Source organism: Carassius carassius, chromosome 40 (assembly GCF_963082965.1).
Source record: "Carassius carassius chromosome 40, fCarCar2.1, whole genome shotgun sequence".
Taxonomy (NCBI): Eukaryota; Metazoa; Chordata; class Actinopteri; order Cypriniformes; family Cyprinidae; genus Carassius; species Carassius carassius.
In genome coordinates, this window is record NC_081794.1 from 19,452,091 (window position 1) to 19,469,856 (window position 17,766).

The following is a 17,766-nucleotide window of genomic DNA, read 5'->3' on the forward strand; positions in this document are numbered from 1 at the left end:
CATGTTATAACATAGAGCGTATGTGTGACGTTTATGTTTTTGTGTGTTGGTGAGGAGAGTTCCAACCTTATGTCTCATTTGTCCTCTTGCTATGAACACGGAGAAACGTGGAGTCAGTGGAGTTAATGACTATGAACTGCCTCATTCGTAATAGCTTCCTTTACCAGTTACAGTTCCCACCGGTTCCGCATTCCAATGCTCTTATTTCACTCCCGCCCGCTCCCGGGGTTGTATTGTGCCCAGCTGAGAACAGAGCAGCACAAGAGGCTTCAGCTTTCCATGAGGAACATGTAGTGGCTTTGTTACTTTGGCATGTGTATGTTACTGCTGGAACAGTTTTAAACACTTTCAGGAATGAACAAAAGTGCATTGCCTATGGAAAAGTGTTAGGCAATGTCTTGGAAAGTGTTCATATGCCCTTGTTATATCCAGAGGCTTTAGTTAAGCAGTGATTTAATACAGACAGAAAACTGATTCATGTCATGTCACAAAATTACTTTATAACGAGGAAATTAGATTTAAAGTCTTATGGATTCAATCATGCACATCAAAACACGCTTAGACCATCAATATAATGTACTGGTTATCTACTGGGGTCCTTAGAAAAACTTCGATGGTGGCTGTAAAGCATTTTCATATTATGTATAATTGTTAAAATAATAACAAATAGAAAATTCAAGACTTGACTCTGCTGAGTTTACAGCAGATTTTGTCTTACCTTTGCAAACTAAACTGTCACGTTTAGTTCAGACTTTTTTTTCCTTTTTTATTATTTGATTATATTAGGCTACTTTTCTTTAAAAATGTTTTGGTAACGTAACTTTTCCAGCATCAATCAAAGAAGAAAAAACCTTGTCAGTTCGTTGTTTTACCATTAAAAAATTTAGCAGAAGTACAAAAGGAAGACCCCCTAGGCTACATAGCCGGCCCTGCAGATTTTAACTTTGACAATAGGGTTTACAAAAACTGAGAACTACAGACACTGAGGGGCTGAAATCCAAGCTGATGTTTGCTGATCATTAGGCTTGCTTGGGTGTGCATGATAAAACATGTAAGAGTTTGATATTTTACTATTGCACAAAGGTGACAGGGACAGAGCAGGACTGTGATTTCAGTGTCTCTAGTTCCAGGATTAACCTTTAGTTGAGCAGCCCACATTCACAACAACCTCAGCCATCAGATAAGAATACTGAGGTCTGATTTATTACTCCTTGAAGAGTTAACTGCTTTTAAATGTGCTTTAATGTACATGACAAAAAAGATATGCGGATATTTACGTTATGTGTACTTTTTAATGCAGTTTATATAATGCATCCTTGAAAGTCTCCATACAGGATCAATATCAAATTATATGTCAATCTGAGCAGTGCAAATTTTTCTGTTAAATCACACAACTTGTCAAGAAAAGATTTGACTCTCAGTATGCACTTTCACTCATTTTAATTAAGTTGCACTGGCTAACATTTGATACTGATAAATGCAGAGAGACCCACAAGGATTGGATGTCAAGTGTCATTTGTAAGAAAGCAAGTCTTCATTAAAATCTGCCGGTGTTCTCGAAGTCACGTCATGTAATACTGCGGGTGATATTAGCTTGCAGATGTTTGTCATCTGTAGACCGCAGCTGTTCATGTGAAAGACTTTCAGTGGTACCTGTCTCACCGCTTTTTCCTTCATGCTCCTCCGCTGATTGCAAGCATGTGCGCAAGAGAAAGCCTAAGCCATGCAGCTTTCACTGATGACTCTTTCGTCAACCCATTAGTTCTCTTATATTCACTTTTCCATGTCCTCAGTTCTCATGGGACACTTTGCATGCACTCAGGGGTCGCATCACAGTCTGGCTGTGAGTTTAGACTTGCTTACGCACACAGAGCATGAGTAATATCGTTTCCCCGCGAATGAACCACCACATCACTGCAACGGAATTTCCCATCTCATTTCACATGAAAAAGAGGCAGAGCAAAGAAAGCTCTTGGATCTTCTTTTTCAGTAGTAAAACATCAAATTTTACCCATGTGCAAAACCTCAAACCCACTCCGAGTTATCAGGAAATGTGTGCAGAGATGTTGTTTTTGTCAGTTTCGCTGTAATCTGCGACCGCTATTTGACACCTTATTGTGTTTGCTTCTTTGTTCAATTTTGTCAGGCTCAGCCCGTTGTTTGAAATCCGAATTCTGGAATGGAGATGTTGCACAATGTGTACCTTGTCAAATATGCAAACAGTACCCGAAAACTCCATCATGTGACACATGTGAGTATATTCAATCAAAATTAACATTATAATTGGTCTAAATAGTAGTAATGGCTCATTAATGAATACTCAAAGAAAAAGAAAAGGTACAAAAACTAAAGGTAGCCTACATCTTTGTACTTTATTTGCCCCTATTAGTAGGCTTACTTGGCTACCATAAGGTACAGGTTAGTTGGCATACTTTAAAAGTACATATTATTAGCCTACCTGCAGTAGGCTATACATATTTTGAAAGGGCACCCCATTTACAGCTTTGTCTATTTTTCTTTCTTGTTTTCAAGTTGCTGTAGCAACTAGGGAGGGAAATAGGCCTAATCATTATCATTGGTTTATGGAAGCCTGTTTCCACCATAGAATGAAAACGAAAAAAGTAATTGCACATTTTTTCTCTTACTTTTTGTAAACAAGAAACAAAGTCTGAATTGTGAGATATAAACTCAGAACTGCGAGAAACAATGTACAAATTCTAAGATCTAATCTCAGAATTGCGAGAGAAAAAGTTGCAAACATCTTTTAATTTATATAGTTTCGTGGTGGAAGCAGGGTTGAATTAAAATTTCCTTATTTCTACTATTTATTTATTAAAATTGGGAATTTCGCTACTGACAAATTGTTATATTAAATAAATGATATAACTTAAAGTTACTTTGAACAAGATACAAAGATCCAAGTGATTTAAATGGTCCGATATTCCCAAAATGAATAAGGTTAAACACTCATGAGAATGCATTGTTAGTGGATTCTTTTGCAGTAGGTCAAAGCTTACGTGCAGAGAAGAAGTGGCCAGATTCTTTCTGTATGATCAGTCGAGCTGGAGGTCTTCCAGTAACATTGTCCTGTGTCTTTAAGGCCCACCCATAGAGCCTTCGGATTCCTGGAGGGTGGCAGCAATTACCAGTTTATCTGTCCTGGCAGCCGTGATTGTTTGCGGCGCCTTGCTCATTGGCATTCTAGTACATCAATTCAGGTCCAAGAGGACTTTACGGGGTGAGAAATTAACATTACAGCACATTTTTAACAACAAACATTCTCCTTCAGCGCAGGGCTCTAAACTAACTCAACTTTTTCTGTCCACAATTCAGAACCGATTGAAGAGACAACAGGACCCCTTTATCAAGTATAGGATCTTCATAAGGTAAGGGTTGAAAAATGCAGCACTTCTTAAGATGCTTCGAAATGCATTAAGGATTAGTTTTGTTCATATGCAATCTTTTAAATGTTTGCAGCTCATGGAACTCAAGCTGACAGAAATGAAAATGGACTGTTACTCCAGTGAATTAATGCTCCAGTTGGTAAACGCTGGCTGGTACCTCAACCACAGAGTGTTCTATGAGTAGCATCTGATTTGTCTAATTTATGACAATAGTAGGCTATGTCATGCATAGCATATGTTTATGCACAAAAGCTGCACTGAGATCTTCCTTATCACTCATTGTGCGGAATAGGTTTGCAAGCCTTGGTGCTAAGTGACATCCTATGGACAGCATGATAGCATATATTATATATTCCTTTTTTTGGAACCCTTAAAATGCTTTAGTGACAGGTCTTGTTACACTGTTTTTGCAGAGATTTGAGGCCATTCATGTTGCACTTAAGAGTGCATTGTAGATGCATTCCCACTTGAATATTCCTTGTTAGATTTTTGAAAATGATAAACAAATAACCACAAACAGTTTTAATATAGTAGATTTAGAGATAGACTTTTTTTACACAAATATGCCTCCCTAAACTGATTTAGTATGGCACAGCCATTTGAATGTACTTGTTATCGTTGTTTGTTGTATAGTTTAATTATCTATTTTTATAGTGTTGGAATATTACTCATTGTATAGATGTAGCCCTTTGTATAACAATGTTCTGACACTGACTGGCTCAGCAGCCTGTCTATGGCATAGATGAACATTCTGGAGACACTGAAAATCAGCGAAGCAACAGAAGCCAATATCCTGAAGACCAGAGTCGCCAGCTTACGTTAACAAACTCTCTGAGAAAGAGTCGCAGGTGTCAGATTCCATCTTAGTTTTGCTGCCTTTATACGCATAAGAGATTAGATAGTTTAGAGTGATATTTACATACATGTATTGCAATACATTTAATCTCTCATGTTTTACCATTTCAGCTTACTAAAATGTTTTGAAAGGATAAAACCCAACAGTTTTAAGTGTGTGTAGCCAGCTATGGGCTTTAGGGAATGTATATATTTATATACAGCAGATGCTAAGGAGTAAGTAACTTGTTTGAATGACTTAAAGCATGTTTAGCAAGAGGTTACCTGTGAAAACCTGTGAAGAGCATGTATGAGTAACAACCCAGAATCAAAAGATATAAGAAATTATATTTTTACAATTTGATGCATTGTTTTCAAGAAAACTAAGCACATTTTATACCCCAGTTCCTAAGAATACTGTATGTACCTCATTGTGAATCACTGCCATGTTTGTCAGAAATCTAGAAACATCAAGAAGCTAGTCCAGAATCTTGATAAACATAAACCTGTGAAGCATGCACAGAGCTGTCACAGTCTTGGGTAAAGTTGGTTGTGTATTTGTGCCTTTACTCATAAACAATTACTCCACAGACTGCAGAGGAAACTATGCATTTCAATACAATAAAGAGAAAACTAATGTACTGTATATTGTGTTTTATTTTTGATTCCTTAATGTGTTTTTTTTAAGTGTCTAATTTGCAGTCATTACACTTTAAGACACAATGTGACAGCAGTATGATAAACCCACTGACTCATTTCTCATTTGCATATTCTAAAATAATCATGTAATGCACTGGAACTGCAAAAAATTCAAGTGTTAAAACAAAGATAAAGATAAAAGAATGCTCAAAGAAAAAGCCAGAACACACTGCTATATTGGTTTTATTCAGTTCAAGAAAGTGAGGGCATCAACACCTACAAATAAACATCATCTGCTTATTAAGGTCACTACTTGAGAAAGAGAAACATTGATCATGTGAACAAAAATAAATATTTTATATTTAAGATATATGCAACTGATTACATCGAGTCTCAGTTGTCAGTTTAAGTTTTCTCAAATGCAATGAATCCATTAATACATGAAAGTTTGCAAATTCTACTCTTAAATAATCAGTAAGACCTGATCTATAGGCTTAAAAGGAAACCATCTTACAAATAATTTAATCCAAGTAGGGTGGTCATATGAAATGGCACGTTGAAATTCAATCTGGCATCAAAGACAGACACAGAAGCACTGATGCAAGAAGCATCAAGCTAAATGTATTTTCTAACATTGCGTCTAGTAAATTGTGAGACCTGAGCATTAAAAAAAAAAAAACCTTGAAAAGAGTTTAGTCTGTGAATTCCTGCCCAAATAGAGCCCGACCGATCATTAACTTTTTTCTTTTTTTTTTGGGTCCATTAATTTTTTGTGCTCCAAAATCTTGAATGTTCTTCCAGTTCATAAAACATTTACTAGAAAAGTATGTGCTGAGAAAACTTAAATACTTCTGTTGTACTTTCAAATACACCGTTGTGAATGCTTTTAAAGAGGTATTTCTTAAGTGTTTACAACCATTATCTAGAAATCCTACATAATCGACCTAGCATTTATTACATTTAATACCATGCATAATGTGTACCACATTTAACAGTATTAAAGACAAGAAATATGCTTACATTTAAAATATTAATGTAAGGTATAAATAGTTCAATTTAAATAAATAAATATCTTTGAGATTTTCTACGAGACAGGTCTTAGTGAAGGTTGCTGTTTAACAGACCAGTCTCATCCATTATGGTCTTAATGAGACAATGATTACAGCACATCTACCATGAGCAGTACAATAACCTGGAAATATGGAAGCACTTAATACAAACATAATGAGAGGGATAGCATGTATCCTTTTATTCCCATAATACCTTTAAAAAAAGACCATAAGTTGTTTTGTTCCGCCTCCGATTACGCCAAATCGGTCAGGCTCTTGAAGGCAGCACTAGGTAAGAGCCAGAAATACTCATCCAAGCTCTCAGTCGGAGACCTATCATAGTACCAAACAATTTGTGCACTGTGTGGGGACACAAAACAAATGAACTAAAATAAAATAACCTAAAATGGTTTTTGACAGGCACTGTCACTTATTCTAAAATGTCTACAGTATTACTATCCCTACCAGAGGTAGTATCTTATCAATGCCAGTCTTAAGTGTCCATTAAAGAACAACATTTGAAAACACAACAGTAAAGGAGGCAAGTCTTGCCAAGATTAGCATCTGTGTGCGACACCATCTGGACAAGTACAGCCGAAAACCTGATGTTGTACGATTATTGGCATGGGGCCTTGGGTGGAGAAAGAGGCTTGTAATAGAATATTGTTTTGAAATCTTCCCTTGAAGCGGCAAGACTGGAGTGTGGCCTTAGAGGAAAGGGTCCACACCCAGTCCCATGAATGCATTATCATCCATGTTGAAGGACGACTCATAAGTCTGTTGGGTATTCTGATGCATCTTCTGATGGTGCCGAAGGTTGGACTTGCTAGAAAAACGTTTGTCGCAAAGGAGACAGGAGAAAGGCTTCTCTTTGGTGTGTATGCGCCTGTGGCAGATAAGCTGGGTGGAGACCCGGAAGGCCTTGCCACACTCCAGGCACTGATAGCGTTTGGGTTCTGTGTGAATGCGCCGGTGATTCTTCAGCGCCATGAGATTGGTGAACTCCTTTTGGCAGACCGAGCAAAAGAAGGAGCCGGTCTTGTGGCTGTTCTTGTGGTTGAGCAGTGAACCAGCATGGCGGTAAGTGCGCCCACAGTGCTCGCACACATGAGTTTTCTCTTCCCTACCATATCCCTCGCTACTTTCCTGCTGGTCTTGTGGCTCAGGGAATCCGTGCACTCGGCTAAAGGCTGAATCGATCTTAGGAAGGCTCTGAATTCCTACCTGCTGGTCTAGTGCCGAGTCCCAGCCTAAATCCTGCTGCATCTGCATACCTTCCTCATGGTGTGACTGCCCCTGCAAGCCACCATGGAGCTCCTGGTGCTGCTGAAAACTAACCAGGTTTGGGAAATTCTGTTGACATATGTTGCAGTAATAGGGGAGTCCCTTACTATGGACCTCCATGTGGCTCTGCAGGTGTGCAAACTCACAGAAGGTTTTCCCGCAATCTGGGCAGCAGTGGCGAGCCATTTGAGAATGGCTCTCTAAATCCAGAGGGTCAGTGAATGTTTTTAGGCAGAGAGTGCAGTGGAGGAGGTCAGTGGAATGAGTCTTCTTGTGGTTAAGAAGGGAACCGGCATGTCTATAAGAGCGTCCACACTGATCACACCTGTAACAAACGAAAAGCTTGGCATCAGATGACGGAAAGGCAAGGATAGGTGCTCAAATAGCATGTAAGAAAAAAAAAAAAAAAACTCACGTATAGCACTTGTCTAAACCTTCTTGATTTATAGTAGAGTTTGGATTGCCATTTCGGTAACAGCGATGTCTCTTTAGCCCAGACTTTCCCTGGAATCTTTTGCCACATGTTTGGCAGCTGTAATGAGTTGCTCCCCGTGCATGGATTTTTTGATGATTGTACAGGATACTGGAGAGACGGAAAGCTTTACCACAAGTAGGACAGACATACTTTTTCTTCTGCGTGTGAATGCGTGTGTGGTTCCGTAAAGCCATGGGATTGGAAAAGGGCTTGGCACAGAAGGTGCAGGTGAAATGGCCTGTTTTGTGAGTGTTCTTATGGTTCAACAAGCTACCAGCATGACGGTAACTGCGACTACAAATGTTGCACTTGAATGGTCGTTCTTCTTTTTCTAGGTCCGCACCAGCATTGTCACTATCCACATCTCCTTGGGGGACCGAATCAGGGGCAGTCTCTCTGCTACAGGTGTGTCCTTCAAGTAGTTCGGTATCTGGAAATACAAGACGGCATTGCTTGCAAGTCAAATTCTTTTCTCGTTTGCGGCCCCTGACCTTTCGTCTTGCTGCTGAATTTCTTTTATTGGTCAAACAAGTGTGGTTGAGTAACTGTTTGTTTCCCCTAAAGGCCTTTCCACAGTCTTGGCAGCAGTGTCTTTTGACGGCAAAGTGTATTCGCAAATGGTTCTTCATTGCTAGCTGGTTGGAGTAAGTGTTGTTGCACAACGTGCAGTAATATTCACCTGTCTTGTGTGAGTGTTTGTGGTTGACCAAGCTTCCTGCATGTCGATAGCTTCGCCCACACTGATCACAGACAAAAGGGCGAGGGTCTCTGGGATCTCCCATCTGGCCCTCTATTTCTTGGTTAGAGTGATCTCTGTTAGAGGTCTGCCGTTGCTTGTGGCGTCTGCTCATTCTCTTTCTGCGTGAATTAAGTGCCTGCATTCCACTCCCTGAAGCATTCCCACTCATCTGCATGAGTGTCTGAATTTGTTTGTTGAGCTCTTCAATCTTAGCCTTGTTTTCTTGATGTACCCTCTGGTGGTTCAACAGTTGTTTATAGATTTTGAATGCTTTCCCACATTCTGTGCAGCTATGCCTGGTAGAAAAAGAAAAAGATCACATAAAAAAAAGAACTTGGCTGTAGAGCAATATAGTTGAAGTATGACCTAAACAATAACTTTTTTCAAAGCAATCCAATTGTGAGGTTCAATTTATAGATTTTATTTAAATACTTACTTTTTAACATCAAAGTGTGTCCTCTGGTGATTCTTGAGAGCCAGCAAATTATAAAAACGCTTTTGGCAAACAAAGCAGCGAAAAACTCCAGTTTTGTGAGACTTCTTATGATTGAGTAATGATCCAGCATGTCTGTACGAACGACCACATTGGTCACACTTGTACTGGCGCTCTCCATCATGTGTACTCTCCTGCAAATGTTCTCGTTGAAATTTACTTTTAAGAAGCGGATTCTCCCCACATTTTTCCTCCACGTGTCCATCTTGTTGTCCTGTGCAGTTGTGGTTATTGAGGTGATAAATATCACTGCAGCTTATGCCACATTTTCCACAAATAATACTTTCCATTTCCACTTTTGGTTTGAGCTCATTCTGGTGGTTGGTTACAAATTGTTCTTGTGGATTACCTTCTATATTGCTATGCAAGAGCTGGTGGGCTTGTAGGTCTTGTTTCTTTGTAAAGCTCTCTCCACAAGTGCTGCAGATAATCAGACTGCAGTCACCCTGCTGATTTTCACTCGGTTCATCTTTCTTAACCTCTAGACAAGACAACGATGATGGGCTACATGCTGAAATTGGGCCATGAGTTTGAGTATGTCCTCTGAGATGGCTTCGCAGTGCACGCATGCTAGTATAGTGATTCCCACACACTGAGCACTGATACATCTCTCCATCATCATCTTCTTCATTGTCTTCACATTCAGCTTTTGCTTCACTGTCACTCATCTCACCATGAATGTTGTCATGAAAGGTCTGCTGTCTAAAATAGGCCTCTGCTGCACTAGCGTTGTGTCCCTCAAAACCAACATCTTCCCCTGACTCTCCTAAGAAATGTTGATGCTTTGTGTTGTGAAAGTCCATGTGTCCAGGTGAGCCATTCATCATGGTCTGATACTGCTGATTCAGGAGGGGACAAATGTGTGACTTGATTCCTGCAATATCAGTAAATGTTTTTCCACAGTCAGCACACATGTGCCTCTCCATGAGGAGTTCATCTTGAGGTAGGTGCTCATCTGAGAAGGAATCGTCAAACTGCTCATGAAATTCAGTAGCATTCGTCTCATTCACATGCTCCTCGTCGGATTTATGCTGCACAGAGTCTACCAGGTCGTGAGGAAGGCCTAATATTCCACTTACATCTCCCTCATGTGATGGAAAACAGTTCTGCTGGTTCTCATGTGTCAAGGGCTCTGAGGAAAGCCAGTCACCCTCAGAACTAGTAGGCAAAGATGCAGGCCTTCCCTTATGGATGCGAAGGTGGCTTCGCAGAGCCGCCAAATGTGGGTAGTTCTTGCGGCAGATGGAACACTGAAAGATCCCGGTTTGATGGGACCGTTTGTGATTTATAAGACTGCCTGCATGCCTGTAGCTTTTGCCACAAATGTGGCACTTGAATCTGCGATCAGAATTGTCAACATCTTCTACTTTGATGTTATCAGTACCCTGTGCTGAATAATCAGGGTTGAGGTTTTCTGATTGTAGGGCCATTGGCTGTCCCTGAGCATGTAGAGTCAATGGATTTTCATCTAAAGTGTTGGGTATATAAATATGACCATTTTCTAATGGCCCATCTTCATGGGAATATTCAATTGCTTTATTGAGTAACGGTGGCAATGTTGGAGTGTCACTAGAAGGGGGATATGGATTAGACTCTGGGGAATGAGTAACACTATCACTGTAAGAAAAATCGTGCTCCTCTGACAAGTTAGTAGGGAGCTCAAATGACACGGAGGAGGAGTTATGCAACAGAATGTGATTTTGAAACTCATCATCATTAGCAAAAGCAACCTGACAAAGGTGACAAAAATGTATATTATCATCACCATTCTGTGGCATTACATGAGGGGCAAGTTCTTGCTTGCACTCTGTGAGGGCAGCTTTAGAGGTTTGCACACTGAGACGACCTCGGGTTTTACTGTGGATCCGCTGGTGACTATTAAGTGCGGCAAGATTACAGAACTGTTTAAAACAGACTGGACACTCAAATAACCCCATTTGATGAGTTTTCTTGTGATTTATGAGGCTGCCATGATGTCTGTATGTCTTGTCACACAAGTCACATTTGAACGGCCTGTTTCCAGCATCATCTTCAGCTACCATGTCACTTTCTGTGGTGGTGTTTGAAATGTGTTCTGACACGGCGCCATTACTAAGGCTGTTCATTGGAGCAATATTTAGCTTCATGTCTGACTGCAAATCTGGTATCATGTCAAATTCCATCTCGTCTAGATGCAGCAGCTCATCATCTTTATAATCACTTTCAATAAGACTATTTGCAGAATCCTTTGTCCTGATTTGAGACTCTTTATTGCGATGGACCTTTTGATGGGTGACCAGCTGAGTTGCAAGGCGAAAAGCCTTTCCGCATTCTGTGCAAGAATATTTCTTTCTAGATGTGTGGATGCGCAGGTGGCTTTTGAGAGCCAGTGCATTAGAGAGCTTCCTGGAGCATATATGACACTGAAAAGAGCCAACCTCATGTGTTTTTCTGTGGTTAGCCAAGCTCCCAGCATGTCTGTAGCCTCGTCCACATTCATCACATTTGAACTTCCTTTCCTCTTCGGACTGATGAAAAGTTTCTGTATGCTCCAAAAGACTAGGCATGCTTGCACATACTACACCACAATGTCTACACGAAAAGCCTTTGGTCCGGCCTGGCTCTTGCATAGCTATAATGGTATAATATAATCATAAGAAACATCAACAAGAGCCAGTTTGAATGACTGTGAGGGACAAACCTGTCCTTGCTATTATAAAACTGGCTTGTTTGAAGAGGTGTAAAGGCAACATTCAAAAAATTAACTGAGAATAAAGTCTGTTCCATTCCATTGGAAAAAATGTCACTGAGAAGATGATGCAAGCGCAGGCACTAGATGAAATCTGTAACAGGAAAACCCATACATAATTACTTATTAAGTTCACACAGGACAGTAGCATAACAAGAAAGTCAATCATAATGAAAAACTAAAATTACCATTGCTTTCTAATGTGACTAAGTTTTGACAAAATCTCTGAGTTTACATAACCCATGAGTAATTAAATAAAAGCAAGTATTCTAACATTCCTGTAAAATAAAATAAAAATTGCACTGTTTTATAAGGGAAATGCATGCAAATCACTGTTATTGTATGGATTTAAAAAATGTTGACTGAAGCTGTCAATCTGCCTGAAATCTTCGTTAATGCTGTTAACAGTTTTAAAGGGTTGGAATGTCATGAGGGTGAGTAAATAGGAATTTGGGATAACGTAAACCGATTCCTCTAAAAAGGTCAAAGGTCTCTATTATTGTTACCAAATTAATCAATTTAATAAATCATTTTAAAATCAATTAAAACAGAAAAGGAACTTGGGACAAAATAATATGGATTGTATTGGATAAACAGTGACTTTTCTGGGTAAACTGTGTCTTTTATAAAAACTTTTTATATGTTCTCATTAAAAAGTGTTCATTAAACATACACACACAAGACACCAAAAACACACCTTTTTTTATACTAGCAATGATTAAACCAACGTGCACGTTATATATACAAAACCAAAGTACATGCAGGGGTTTTTACATCCATTCAAAGTTATTTACCATCAATCATGAAGCCTTTAGTCAGCTACAGTCTTTATTCTTCTTTATATCGTATTTTAAAACACTTTCCAATAAAATAACGCTGGTACAGTTTATCTGTCTGGATCTGACAGTATCACTGATGGATACCTAATGGATTTTAAGGTAGAATTTATACAGATTAGCGAACGGCTTGAAGGATCAGCTCCAGCAGTTAGGAGACAGATTGCCTCACACAATGGAGCTCTATTGACACAGTTAACACTTGCGGAGTTACATTAGCCTTACAGCTAGCAACACAAGCACAATTTTGATCGGTTTAATGGTCTTATAATCGTTGTCTAAATTAATTTAGTAGACAAATTGCCCTTGAGTTGAACGATAAAATATGTATCTGGGAGAGGCAGTAGCATCCCATCCCGTTGCGCGAGCTAGTTAGCATTTGGCGGCTAGAATCTGCGGCTAAAAATAACCCACTGATACGGTAAAAAGACGATAGGAATATACATACTGAATGTTGCAGTCTTCCGTTGTGATGTTGGTGCATGAAATGTTGGCACTCCGTTCACTTTATTTTAGTTTCAGGACGGGCGTGTTCACCCCCCTTTCTACCAATTGTCTTTTCCCCCATCCCACTCGACTCACTTCCTGCTCTTGTTGCTAGGAAACAGGAAATGTGCATCAGCGAAAAACGTCCGTACGGTGTTTCCTTTAACAATAAAGGTTCATGCGAACACTTATTAAACCTGATATCATTTCTACTCTCTACGCCAGTTCACATTGGAATAATTTAATAGCAGTAAATTAAGTTTAGCACCCGCTTTTCCCAAAACGTTCGCTCACCAGGGACCATGAATGTTTTATTTTTGTTATATATAGCCACAAAAGTTTGCAAACACAGCAACTGGCATTCTTACATTACATGTATATAATAAAATGTTATACAGCGATCAGAACTTCTAGAAATTCAATTTGATCCACCATTAACCTATATTATATTTTCGAAGCACCATTTTTGTTTGTTCGTTTCATTATTTAATGTTTTCACTGATGTTAAAAACAGCTTGTATTATTAAAAATGCACAATTCTACGGTATTTTAAACTCTTAAAATAAATATATTGCAATACAGTTAATAGAACCACAGTTAACCGAACTATATTTTTTATGTTTTGTAGCTTTATATGCACAACTGCTCATCCATTTAAGTACATTGAAGTGAGCATACATGATTTCCCCTCCCACTGACTCTCTCCTCACCCCATTATCCCACACACCATACGCTGTAGTCCATAGAAAAACCGTAGCAAGAACACCAAAAATAGCAGAGGCATCACCTAATTTTTGTAGACTTTCCCCAGGCGGTGAGTGAGGAAGTCATGAAGGCTCACATCTCTGCGTTCAGCGGATAATGTCGTCGTGGTCCTAAAGCCGCCGACCTTCTCCTGAGATTGAGCGATTTACAATTCATTGTCAAAGACACACGTCTCTCCGGAGAGCACAAAAGGTACGTAACGTAAATCACATTTTGTAATCATACTAAAAGGATAAAAAAACGATACCATTTTGTTACGCAGTGATTATAATGAAGTGACAAGCGTCCGACTGCAAATTGTGTGAGGCATGTTTAGCGGTCCTAAAGCCAGCCATTTTGTGTTATGGTGCAAGCTAAAAGAGCAGTTGTATGCTTTAAAGACATGTTTATTAGCTCATTGTATTACAACGTTATTGTATTTGCTTCTATTTGGTCATGGTCGTTATGTTAAATTTCTGTTAACATCGAAATGCAATTCAGTTTTGTACACATGTAGCTGAGATGCCAACTTCCTTTGAGAACGAGAGCGTCTTTCCTAATTGTCCCTGAGGTCCTAATGCCGGCCATTTTGTTCTGCGTGCACCATCCCAGCGTATGTAACTTTTTAAACTGAATATTCACCATGGTTTCTGCCAAATATTACATACTAGTTTTATTTATGTACGTTACATCCTATACTTAATACTAAGTATAGGATGTAAAGTATGTCATCAGTTACTACCTTCAGGTTGTTCCAAACAAGTAAGACCTTTGTTCATCTACAGAACACAAATTAGGATATTTTTGATGAAGTCTGAGAGCTTTCTGACCCTGCATAGACCGCAACACAACTGGAATGTTCCTAGAAACTGTGAACTAACCATTTAATTTAAATTTGCCTTCATTGTCATAAGATATAAACTATAAATGACAGAGAAAAATGCATTTTAAAAGAAAATTAACAGGAAATGTAGTATTTATTTAATATGTCTTTCCTAAAAAAATAAGTTGGAAGTTGGAACAAAGAGTAACTTTTAACAGCAAATTATATAAGTGACAATGAATTAAAGTATAAATGAATCGGTCAAATGTATGTTAAGTAAACAAAATAAAGAAATTAACTCTAAATTAAATTATAACACAAATTCAAGGCACGCATGTATTTTGTTGTTCTCTCCAGCATCATCAGGATGGCTTCACCCCAACCAGGAAGCCCACCAACCACAGAGCAGTATACACCACCGCCTTCTGACACCGAAGCCCAAAAAAGAACTAGACAACTCATCAGAGCAACCTACGAGAAGAAGAGGCAAAGGGAGACCGCCAAAAACTTTGCACACTTTTAAATGCTCGACCTGTGAGGAGGTCTTTACCAACCCTTCAGCTCTACAAAGCCACAAGCTGTCAGTACATGGCGCAGTTTTCCAAGCATCAGCGTTCCCACACTGCTCAGCGTCCGTTCCAGTGCCCACACTGCCATAAGGCTTACAAGACTCCAATGGAGTTACGCAACCACAGCCGTTCACACACAGGAGAGAAACCGTTTGTTTGTTTTGACTGTGGCAAGGAATTTATGCAGGCCATTTGCCTGCGTATCCACATGACACAGCACAGTGGCGAAAGGCCACACTCTTGCCCTCATTGCTCTAAGAGTTATCCCACACTATCCAAACTCAAAGTGCACCAACGATCACACACAGGGGAGAAGCCTTACTTTTGTTCCGAGTGTGGGAAGAGTTTCGCCGACCCTTCGGTGTACCGCAAGCATCGGCGCAATCACCAAGGCCACCGGCTGTATTCTTGCAGCCAGTGTGGCAAAACGTACACGGAGCTGAAGGACTTGAAGAACCATGAGCGTTCGCACACGGGCGAGAAACCTTACCTGTGCTCAGACTGTGGCAAAGCCTTCTCTCGGTCGTCCTCTTTGGCGTGCCACTTGCGAATCCACTCCAAGAGCAAGCCGTATCAGTGTGAACAGTGCGGCAAAGGTTTTACTCAGCTGTCCTCGTACCAGTCCCATCTTCGTACCCACTCGGGTGAAAAACCCTTCTTGTGTCCACAGTGTGGAAAGATGTTCTCCAATCCCTCTATAGCTTCCGCCGACATCAGCGGGCGCATCAAGGATTCAAGCCATACCCTTGTGACAAGTGCACTAAGAGGTTTCGGCAACCTGCGGACCTTGCTGTGCATCAGCGTGTGCAATCTGGTCAGCGGCCCTACAAATGTCAACGCTGCGATAAAGCCTTCGTCGCTTCTTGGGATCTGCGACGCCACATGTTGGTTCACTCTGGTCTGCGGCCTTTTTCTTGCTCGGAATGTTGCAAGACCTTTACGGAGCGCTCTAGTCTGAACAAGCACAGAAGGGTGCATTCAGGGGAGCCTCCTTACAAATGCCAGCTGTGCTTCAAGTCGTTTGTTGTGTCATCCAGTTTGCGCAAGCCTGAGAGGACACACTTGTCTGAGAGGCCGTTACAGGTCCAGGCCGCTCCTGAAACAACTCCGATGTTTCCCACCACCCTGCCCCAGTTCTCCTGCGCTCACTGTGATATGATATTTGGAACATGGGAGGAAGTGCAGGCCCATTCCAGCCTAACACTATCTCTCCCCCGTCTGATTCTACGGTTTCGGCTTTACCTATTAGCCCATACATTTGTTTGACCTGCCAGACAGAGTTTGTTCAGCTGGCTGATATGCAGGCACACGAGAAACTGCACCCCAAACAACGACCTCACGTTTGTGACCAGTGCGGTAAGGGTTTCCTTTTCGCCGCCTACCTTCGCAAACACTTTTGCACCCACCGCGACACTGAGTCCTCATCCTCCCTGCTGCAGACAGACATAGTGCACTGTCAACCCCTGCCATCTCCACCAAGTGCTGCGTCACCTTCGGGATCTGAGCCCACTGCTATTTCTCTGACTGTTCCGGTGACTGTGCCGGTGTCGGCATTTCAGACAATGCCAGCCCATGTGTATATAGACAAGGAAGAGGGGCTCTGAGCTTATTGCTTACTGTATCGGTTTCTTTAAAAGAATCTTGCAAAAAGCCAGAAAATCAATAAAATCTAATATTTAATATTATATTAAATGCTTCAGTGCATAAATAGTCACAAAAAATGTCTTTAATTTACCTTGATATTGTTCAAAAGTGTATTTCTCTTTATAAATGTGCCAAGATTGCTGAGAGGATTTTTATTTTTAAGGTATGTCTGAATCGAAGAGTCAGTTAATGGTTTTCCTCCGTGTCATAATCACATATTAAATTTAATGTCATGTTACAGTTTTTCTCAGTTGCTTTGGTACATTTCTCGAATCATCCTTGAGATTTGCAAAACAGTAAGTGCATTTCTCAAAACAACTCGTACAAATAGCAAAACACAATGGATTACCTGCAAAAGCCAGTCTCCTGCTCAAAATCCTTAGTTAATCACTCAATATATATAAATATATAAATAAATATCTGTGTCAATGAACATGTCAGTGCCATCGAATGACAAGTCCTTGTGTCATAGATTACGGATAAGAGACAGTCAAATTGCTTAGTCATGTTGTCGATATAACAGTGTACTCTGGATGGATGTTCTGATGTAAACCATGGCAACATTTTGTATGACAGTTACTGTATTACAGTATGCAATATGCTTACAGTATATATCCATATATCCATTTCAAAAGTACACATTTACACATTACTGTATGTGGGATATTGATTGAAAGAGACTGGATAGAATTCCCAGTTACACTTTTACTAGTGGTCTGACCCAAAAAATAACAAAAAAAAAACCTTTACAATGTCATTGTGATATAGAAAAGGAAAAAGAAATATGGGCACAAAGATGAAAATAAGTCAATTTTCAGAATTTGTAACTCTTGTGTTGTCCTCTGTCTATACAGTATATGCTTTCAAACTGAAGATTCATGAGATGAACCTTTGAGCTATTTCAGAGAAATGGTTTATCATTGGTTTATCATCTACATTCTCTTCATTAGTAAAGATTCACTTGCACAATTCATGCCTAATTAAAAAAAGTCTAATAATAATTTGTAAAAATAAAAATA

The 17,766-nt window shown here is 39.9% G+C and overlaps 2 protein-coding genes across 6 annotated transcripts; one reads left to right on the forward strand and one right to left on the reverse strand.

Moving 5' to 3' along the window:
* Positions 1-5,105: 5,105 nt before the first annotated feature.
* On the reverse strand, positions 5,106-13,928 carry znf646 (zinc finger protein 646). 5 transcript variants are annotated; one of them, XM_059532416.1, is made up of 5 exons: positions 12,930-13,110; positions 8,861-11,739; positions 8,365-8,720; positions 7,626-8,115; positions 5,106-7,535 (listed from the first exon to the last, which is right to left on the reverse strand). In XM_059532416.1, exons 2-5 carry the CDS (start codon positions 11,524-11,526, stop codon positions 6,635-6,637), a joined length of 4,413 nt encoding a protein of 1,470 aa, XP_059388399.1. In that variant the 5' UTR covers positions 11,527-11,739; positions 12,930-13,110; the 3' UTR covers positions 5,106-6,634. The 5 variants fall into 5 exon arrangements, with proteins under 5 accessions (XP_059388399.1, XP_059388397.1, XP_059388396.1 ...); XM_059532414.1 differs by adding an exon at positions 12,440-12,664 and having other exon boundaries at positions 7,626-8,720; positions 12,930-13,109; XM_059532413.1 differs by lacking the exon at positions 12,930-13,110 and adding an exon at positions 13,755-13,928 and having other exon boundaries at positions 7,626-8,720.
* A 973-nt stretch (positions 13,929-14,901) lies between these two features.
* On the forward strand, positions 14,902-16,790 carry znf668 (zinc finger protein 668). The gene is given in 5 exon segments (XM_059532418.1): positions 14,902-14,970; positions 14,972-15,126; positions 15,128-15,800; positions 15,803-16,301; positions 16,304-16,790. Coding segments are annotated over 5 exon segments (1,800 nt in total). The 3' UTR covers positions 16,708-16,790.
* The last annotated feature ends 976 nt before the right edge of the window (positions 16,791-17,766 follow it).